General features: G+C 29.8%; 1 protein-coding gene across 1 annotated transcript; it reads left to right on the plus strand.

Moving 5' to 3' along the window:
- The first annotated feature begins 1,447 nt into the window (after positions 1 to 1,447).
- LOC130936271 (uncharacterized) lies at positions 1,448 to 5,857 on the plus strand. Its single transcript, XM_057866317.1, has 4 exons — positions 1,448 to 1,638; positions 1,741 to 1,842; positions 2,441 to 3,175; positions 3,818 to 5,857. Exons 3-4 carry the CDS (start codon positions 2,441 to 2,443, stop codon positions 5,495 to 5,497), a joined length of 2,415 nt encoding a protein of 804 aa, XP_057722300.1. The 5' UTR covers positions 1,448 to 1,638; positions 1,741 to 1,842; the 3' UTR covers positions 5,498 to 5,857.
- Positions 5,858 to 8,673: the final 2,816 nt, after the last annotated feature.

Below are 8,673 nucleotides of genomic sequence, written 5' to 3' on the forward strand. Positions count from 1 at the left end.
GAAAGTTTATATATATATATATATATATATATATATATATATATATATCTTTTGAGTGTATAAAGCATTTATTTTAGTAAATATTATTAATACATAGTTGTTTGTTTCAACGAGGATAAAATGTGTAATAATGAAGTCAAACATTTTGGTAGATATGACATTTGACAATATATCTTATTTTAGTGAACACACACCTATGGTAAAACTATACGTAATTAAAAGCTCTTCGTAATTTTTATTTATACAAATTAATTCCTAAAAAAATACTATTTTTACACACGATTTCTTCCGTTCTTTTTCTTAAAAAAATTCCTTAAGGAACCTTTTCAAGTTAATTTGTCCCAAGTTTTTCGATATGATAAAAAAACGTTTAAATATTAATATTGCAAACAGTTTGACTATAAATTTTTAAAATTAAAATTTGAAATTGAATACTACAGTAAATGACTAAATCTTTTTTAATTTAAATATGCATGAAGTGATATGAAATTTAATTAAAGAAACATATATTATAGCCTAATAACAAACTACACATTTTGGATCAAAATAAAATTTCTAGTATTTGCTAAAATTCAATTTTTAACCAATAATCAGTCAATAAAAAAAAAACTGTAAATTTCAAATGGTTAATTCTCAATCTTTTTCTTTAATATTAATCCAAGTTGATTTAGATTAATTTTTTTTGTTATAAAAAAATTTTGGTGTAATACTCAATTATTAAATTTTGTAATTTTTTTTTTAAATTTTGGAGCGGAATAATACGTCTAATATGCGAAAAATATATTATTTCGTCTTAAAATTTTTAAAAATACCACAAAATTTAAAAATTGAGTGTTACACCAAAGTTTCATACTGATACTCTAGAAAGCATTGACACTTCGCTAAGTTGCCGTATTTGCGTGTTGGACATATTTTGCACACCACACTCATTGACACGCGTGTCTACTGTGTCCAACCGTGTTTTAATAAATAGTAAAAAATTCTTTTTCGAATACACTTGGACACACCTAAATACCATCACGTGTCATCGTGTCCAATTTTATTATTTAACATATATTTTTGAAATAAATTTAGATATAGTATATATTATTATTTATTAAAACAAATAATATTTTAAATACTTGGTATAATTAAAATAAAACATTAAAAATAATTTAAAAATTAATTTATATTTTAATATAAATAAAATATCAAAGTATCATTACGATTTATCTAAAAAATATTTTTTATTTTATATATATGCATGTCTCCGTATCTTATAAGATTTTAAAATTCGCATGTCCATACATTATAGCTATATCTAAAATAATAAACGGTTCATTTGTTTTTTTTTTTCAAAATTTGATATATATTTTTTTAAAATATACAAGTAATTTATATATATATATATTTGCTAAAGTACCCACTATAAAACCTTTTGCTTTGTCTCTAGTTTTAACCTCGTAGAGAATTTCCTTCATTTATTCTTTTGATTACTTGTTTTCTTGGTCCTCTCACTCTCTCTCTCTCTTTCTTTCTTTCTTTCTTTCTTTCGTTCTCTCTCTCTTTTCTCTCTCTCTAGTTACGGAACACAAGTTTGCTGTCATGAAAGTTGAACTGTGTTTGTGACATAGTAATCAGTAACACATACCATACGAGGTAATCTATCAACAACCTTAAACCACGTCCTTCCATCTCTCATATTTATATCTGTCTCTGCTGTTTTTTTATTTTTAATGTGTTTTGTGTTATTGTTTTCAGTTCCCACCAGAACACAACACAACACAAGTTGACAATCGAGGTTTCTAAGAAGACCCATTTTCCCAGGTCGATTTTTCACACGTGGGCCCTATCCCCTTCAAGGTTACATTTCCAATCATTATTACTTTACATTAACATTATTAACATGCATATAATCTTATTACTAAACCGGTTATTTATTATTTTGATGGGTTTGCCTCTTAATTATGATAACAACCTCATTGTGATTGCTTCTCTATCATTCCCACTTGCCTTGTATCATTAATTGTCTATTTAATTCAAGCTTAATAGTTTTGTTGTAGTTGCTTTGATTTTGTAATTTTTTAAATATGTTTAAGTCTTTTTAATCACTAATTATTTTTATAACGTGGAGGGATGATCTGGGTTTGTTGTAATTGGATGTGGATATGAAGTGTCCGTTTTTGCGTGGTTTGATTTTGTGAATGTCCTTTTCACTTGAGTTGTTTTCTGTGAACTGATTCACATTACTTTTCTCTTTTCTATTTCCCTTTTATTCCTTATTCTACCAGTTTTTCTGCTGTAATATATATATATGCATAGTTAAATATACTTGAATTTCTCATAAACTTTTAAAGTTTGGTGCTTTAATCACTTGATTTATGATGAAATTGCTATCATGTTGTTGTGTTAAGGGAATGATTTTTGAACATTCAAAATTCTTGCTTCACTTTATTTGCAGATGGATTATCTATGCTGTGATGACAACAAAGAAGGCACTGAGATGAAATCTTCTGATGCTTCTGATGATATATTTGGAGATCCAGAAGATCATCCTCATGTTGGAGAGGAGCACCAAGCTGCAATTCCTGCATTCATCGCCGTGCCGTATCGCTCTCAGCTCATAAAGAAGACAATAGATTCAGAAACCAGAGTCAATAGGCCAGAGTCTTTCTCACTAGGATTACCTATTCCTCTGATGTGGTCACATTGCAAGTTAGAAAACAGTAATTGGGAGGCTTTAGAATCTATCACAAGCAAAGAGGGACAAATGATTTCGGAGAATGAATGTCCTAAGCTTAAAGTGGAATTTCAGACTATGTTTTCTAATTTTCAAATTCAATCCTCTGCAGAATCTGTTGAGTCAAGAGGAAAGTATCTTCTCCCTGGTTTGTTGGCTGCTCAATCTTGGACGAACACGGAATATGACAGTTTTCTTCTTGGCCTCTATATATTTGGAAAGAATCTCAGTCTTGTAAAGAGATTTGTTGGGACCAAAAACATGGGAGACGTATTGTCTTTCTATTATGGCAAGTTTTATAGGTCTAAAGGGTATCGCCGATGGTCAGAGTGCCGGAAGTTGAGAAATAGGCGATGTATATATGGCCAGAAAATATTCACTGGATGGAGGCAACAAGAATTGCTGTCAAGAATGTTTTCCCATGTTGCAGGAGGATGCCAAACTTTGTTGATTGAGGTATGTCTAGTCTTTGACATACTTTAATGTATGCAAGTTCTTATAATTCTATCCACCTTGTTAAGTAAGTAATGTTCTTGTGAGATTAAATCATTGTATAGATTACATAGATTATTGACATTGATCTTGAAAGTTTTGATCTCATTTTAACAGTAATGAATATTGTTGAATGAAATCCCTCTTTGTTTGTGTTGCTGATGCCGTATACTGTTTCCATTAGAGGTTATTGTGTTCATGGTAGGAAATAATTGGGAAAAAGATACTCCAACTTGACTTAAAGTAGTTGCAATTAATGGCATAGATTAGAAATAAGCACTGATTTTCCATGAAAAATCTTATTTTTCAATTAGCAGTGTTATACAGCAGAAATTTTCATAGCTAGTTTAATTATCAAGGCTGTAATTATAAATGGAAGTGATTATTGATAACAAATATAGTTTAATTAGCCTTCTATATGATAACAAATACTTTGATTAAGTTCTTAAAAGAAATATTTGTGGTTTCAATCATGAACCTTTTCCTTTCACATCTTTTGTAGATATAGGTGTATTAGCTTCTCAATAAGGAAAATATTTCACTATAATGAACTGCAATTGTATTTTGTACCTTAACAAACTCTTGACAAATATTTGCTTACTGCAGATTTCAAGGAAATTTCTGGAGGGAAAGATGCCATTTGAAGAATATGTATTTGATTTAAAGGATGCTGTTGGCATTGAATTGTTCATAGCTGCAGTAGGCATTGGTAAAGGGAAGCAAGATCTCACTGGCACTGCCAACGAGCCGACAAAGACTACAAACGTGTTCTCGATTCGTGCCGAAATACCAGTTGGCAAAGCTTGCTCCTCTCTTACATCAGCTGACATAATCAAGTTTCTCACAGGAAATTTCAGGTTGAGCAAAGCTCGGTCCAATGATCTCTTCTGGGAAGCTGTTTGGCCGCGCCTTTTGGCGAAAGGGTGGCATTCTGAGCAGCCTAAGGATCAATTTGTCACCAGTTCAAAACCTTCCTTGGTTTTTCTTATACCGGGTGTTAAGAAATTTTCAAGAAGGAAACTGGTAAAAGGCAATCACTACTTCGATTCGATAAGTGATGTTTTGAATAAAGTAGCACTGGAGCCGGGGCTTATTGAGAATGAAATTCAAGCAACTGAGGGAAACTTGGATGAGGGAAACAAACAGTTTCGTTACCTTCAACCGCTAAGTTCAAAGTGCAATCAAGATCATGGGAAATTTACAGTTGTTGATACAAGCATTGTTGTCGATTCACATCAATGTAAAGTGAGGCAGCTAAGAAGCTTACCTTTTCAAACTATGAGCATATCTGACATCTCAAGCAGTTCCATTGAATCTGAGCAAGATACTTCTGAAGAAGAAGTTGAACAAGGTAGTCCTCCAAATCATGTTGAACAAGCTGATTCTTCAAACCATGTCGATGATCAGGTTGAACAGGCTAATTCTTCAAAGCCTGTTGGAGAATTCTCTGCTACAGATATGAGCATAGATGCATTAGATTTATCTCTTACACTCGATGAGCGCAACACCACCACCACCTTAGAAGTAGAAAATCATAGATTTCATTCAGAGCAGCATGATGGAAACCATTCAAGGGAGATCAATGAGCATGAATTCATTCAAAATGCAGCATCTGATTGCTCAAATTGCTTTCCTAATGTCACCAAAATACAGAAGTTTGATTTGAATGAACCTGTTTCGCCATCAACTTTGCACGAAGCATCTGAGGGCGTGGTTTTGTCTATGGATTCAGACATCTTTTCTCACCCTTGTGAAGGCAGTGCCACTCAGCAGGAGCCGGTTGTACAAGTTTCTAAAGAAAAATCTAAAACCATGATGTTGATTGACTTGAACTTTCCTCAAGTTTCACCAGAGTTTGGAATTGACATGGACATGGACATGGACATGGACATGGAAAGGGATGTTCCATCCTCTAATGTCATGCAGCAAAATCACAATCCATGTGAAAATACATCGTCGTCCTCTCCATCCGACACGGCGCAGCTCAATGCCATACAGGAATCTCCTGATCATCATGATAAGGTGCAGCAATCCGGCATTGTCAGCCGTCGGACGAGCACTAGAAACCGGCCATTGACCACAAAAGCATTGGAAGCTCTTGAGTACAGATTTCTCAACTCAAAGAGGAAGAGAAAGAGCACAGAATCTTCAGAGAGTAATTCTTCAAAGTCAAGATATATAGGTGCAAGTAATGGAACAATAGTTAGTGGTAATTGTGACAATGGCATTGTGAATTCCATGGCTGATACAAGAGCAGAGGAAGAGAATGTTATGGCATTAATCTGAAGCAGGGAGAATCACTACAGTTTCATTGTTTCAAGTGTATCCATAATTCACAAGAACATCAATGCTATCAGTATATGTTCACAGATCACTTACCTTTCTTTTTTTCTTCAGAATTTGACCTGATAATAGAATAAGATAGCATATGGATAAAGGTTTTAATAATGAGTTACCCAAGTTTAGTGAGAAGAGAAAATCAATCTCTCTAATGGGAATCATAATACTGTTGAGGCACTGTAAAGTGTAAAAAAAACTGTTAAGTGGTAGTTTCTATTTCATGTCAGATTGATAGGAATGTTAATTATTTTATTAGAACACAATTGTAGCTTTGTAGAAACAATCTCTTTTATTATCAATTACCAATATTTGGTTGGTTCAAATGTTTTTTCTTTCTTAAATCCTGCTCCGAGTTTTACTTCATAATGATCTTATTCATCTCAGAATAAGTTAGAACGAAAGTAACCAGCTTAGGTTGATCGAGTAGTTAACTCATTCATCCGCTTAAGTAGGTGTCAAAAATTTAAATCTTGCCTTATACATACAACAATCCATTAACCAATAACAAACTCTTAAAAATAGAGTTCAGATTTACAACAAATTAACCCGATTTGGAAAATTAAAAGAAAAAGTTTGGACAAAAGTATTTGAAAATATTGGTGGCTTATAAAAATAAAAATAAATAAATAAATAAAAAAAAAGAGTAAAGTAACAATTAAGTCTTTGAAGATTTTGACTTCGGACAAATTACTCCCTAACGAAAAAAAAGTACCAATTTGATCTTTCAAAATAGCAAACGGTGGACACATGATGATCTTTTATCAATTCATCAACTAAAACTTAACGGTGATGCTTATATATACTGTTAATTACTTTGACATGTCTATCTATAAAAGATAATAATGTAAATAATAATTTTTGGAACGAAACTTCACTTATTTTGATAGGATTTGTGATAAACAGAGATCAGTTGATAAATGATATATGAAAACTCAAAAAATAATAAATGTTTCAATATCCAAAACTATATCGTTTTTCTACGAGACATGCACCACTGTTAATAACGAAATATATAGACAATTCAATTTTGTTTGGCACTATTTATTAACAGAAAGACATATATATCTACGTTTGTTATCTTGGAGGACTAATTAGTACTTTTTTTTCAAAAACAAATTAATCCAAAATTAACATCTTCAAAAAGATTTAATTGTCATTTTTATCTAACAAGAAACTCCATACTATCAAATGTTGTTGCTCTTATTATAGCAACTTATGAGTAAGAAGAGAACAATTAATAGGTGTTAGCTACTTCAAATAAATGATACATTCATATAATTGTAGCAAGTGAGAAAGAACCTTTTAGAGGAAATTAGAAAGAAACGGTTAGCTTTGTACATATGCCTAAGGATAAATTGCTTTGATTGGAAGAAGTAATCTCTTATTTGAAAAGAAATAATGAATAATGAATAACTATTTGACTTGCAAACCAAGCAACATTCCATTTGACAGGTTATGGAGCAATATTCTTTATTAGTGTTCCCCATTCTGTCTTTTCATTTTTCTTGGTCTTAGTCCCCACTATGCCAAATTTCTTTTATTCCAACACAACTGTTGTATACCAAGGTCTTATTATTATGACTCCATTGATTTAGTCCAATTTAGTGAAAATCTCACAAAAGAGTGGCTTTTCTGCAATTTTTTCCCCAAGGACTTGAATTTGAATTTTTTTTTTCTTAAAAAGTTACAATATCTATCATTTTAACCAAATTTATAGCTTATTATGCGTAAACCCGCAGATATTGTTTATCTCAAACTAATGACTAATTTATGAATTTTTTTTAATTCTCTTTTCGATGAATAAGAAGCTGTCTATAAACTCGTTTTATATATAATTAAATAAAAATAAATATTGTTATTTATACTTTGATGATATCATTTTTTTTATATATAAATTTATGTAAATATACAATAATAGTATTATAAAAAATAAAAGTGACTTACCTAATTAAATATGCTTTATAAATTAATGGAATAGATTTATTATTTATATAAGGGTATAAGCCCAAACTGGATGCTGGCTGGACATTATTGACGACGCGCCTTTTAGTTGACATGGTCCCTTCATGGCTTAGGTAAATAATATGAGAACGAGTGGACAATAATAATAATAATAATAATCATAATAATAATAATAATAATAATAATAATAATAATAAATAGTTAAAATTAATTTTATTTAATATTTATTAATTATTTTTAAAATTAATAAATATTAAATAAAATAAATTTTGACATTTTTTGTTTTTTTAGTATTAATATAAGTACGAGTAATGAGTTGTTGTATTAAAAATATAAATAATATTTTTATATTTTTAATATATACCTCTTGTGAATTGTGAAAAAATTGTATAAATTTAATTTTAATATATTGATAATATAAAATTTTTTCAAATTTTATATTATAATCCTCCATTTGTATATATATATATATATATATATATATATCTTTGAATATGAATTTAATATTTATATATCGTTAACAAAATCTATTTTATTTGATATTTAAAATCTATTTTATTTGATTTTTAATTAAGTATTGTCGGGTATATTTATTTCTAGATAACGTGTGTATCTGTTATCTATCTGTCTAGTAGTGCAGTTGCATCTAGTTAAACACATAATATAAGAGAGTTTTAGATGGATAGGTTATAGAACTTTAATTCCTTAAATATTAATGAGCTTAATTCACTATATGTAGGTGGTAATTAATAAAGCACCACTAGGTGTATAAAAATATGTAGCATCGTGCCAGATAGACAATGAACTATTTGTACAATATGTATATAATGGGTTATCTAACGCTTTAATACCATATCATGATACCACTCATTCCAAAAGCTTCAACTGATAGAAAAAGGTAAAACTAATGGTTATATCTCTAATATTTCATAAACCTCATGATACTTTCCCAAATATGTTATACTAATAACGTACCCTAGATTTACACAATTTGTTTGGGTTATTTATACTCTACTTCATCACTGAACAAATATTATTCTAAGAGTAATACAAGAAAATAATAATATAAAATTATTTTATTTTTTTAATATTTATAATTTTATATATGTAATATTATGATTTATATACTTATTATATTTAATATTATGCATTTATTTCAA

Source organism: Arachis stenosperma, chromosome 6, assembly GCF_014773155.1.
Source record: "Arachis stenosperma cultivar V10309 chromosome 6, arast.V10309.gnm1.PFL2, whole genome shotgun sequence".
NCBI classification, from domain to species: domain Eukaryota; kingdom Viridiplantae; phylum Streptophyta; class Magnoliopsida; order Fabales; family Fabaceae; genus Arachis; species Arachis stenosperma.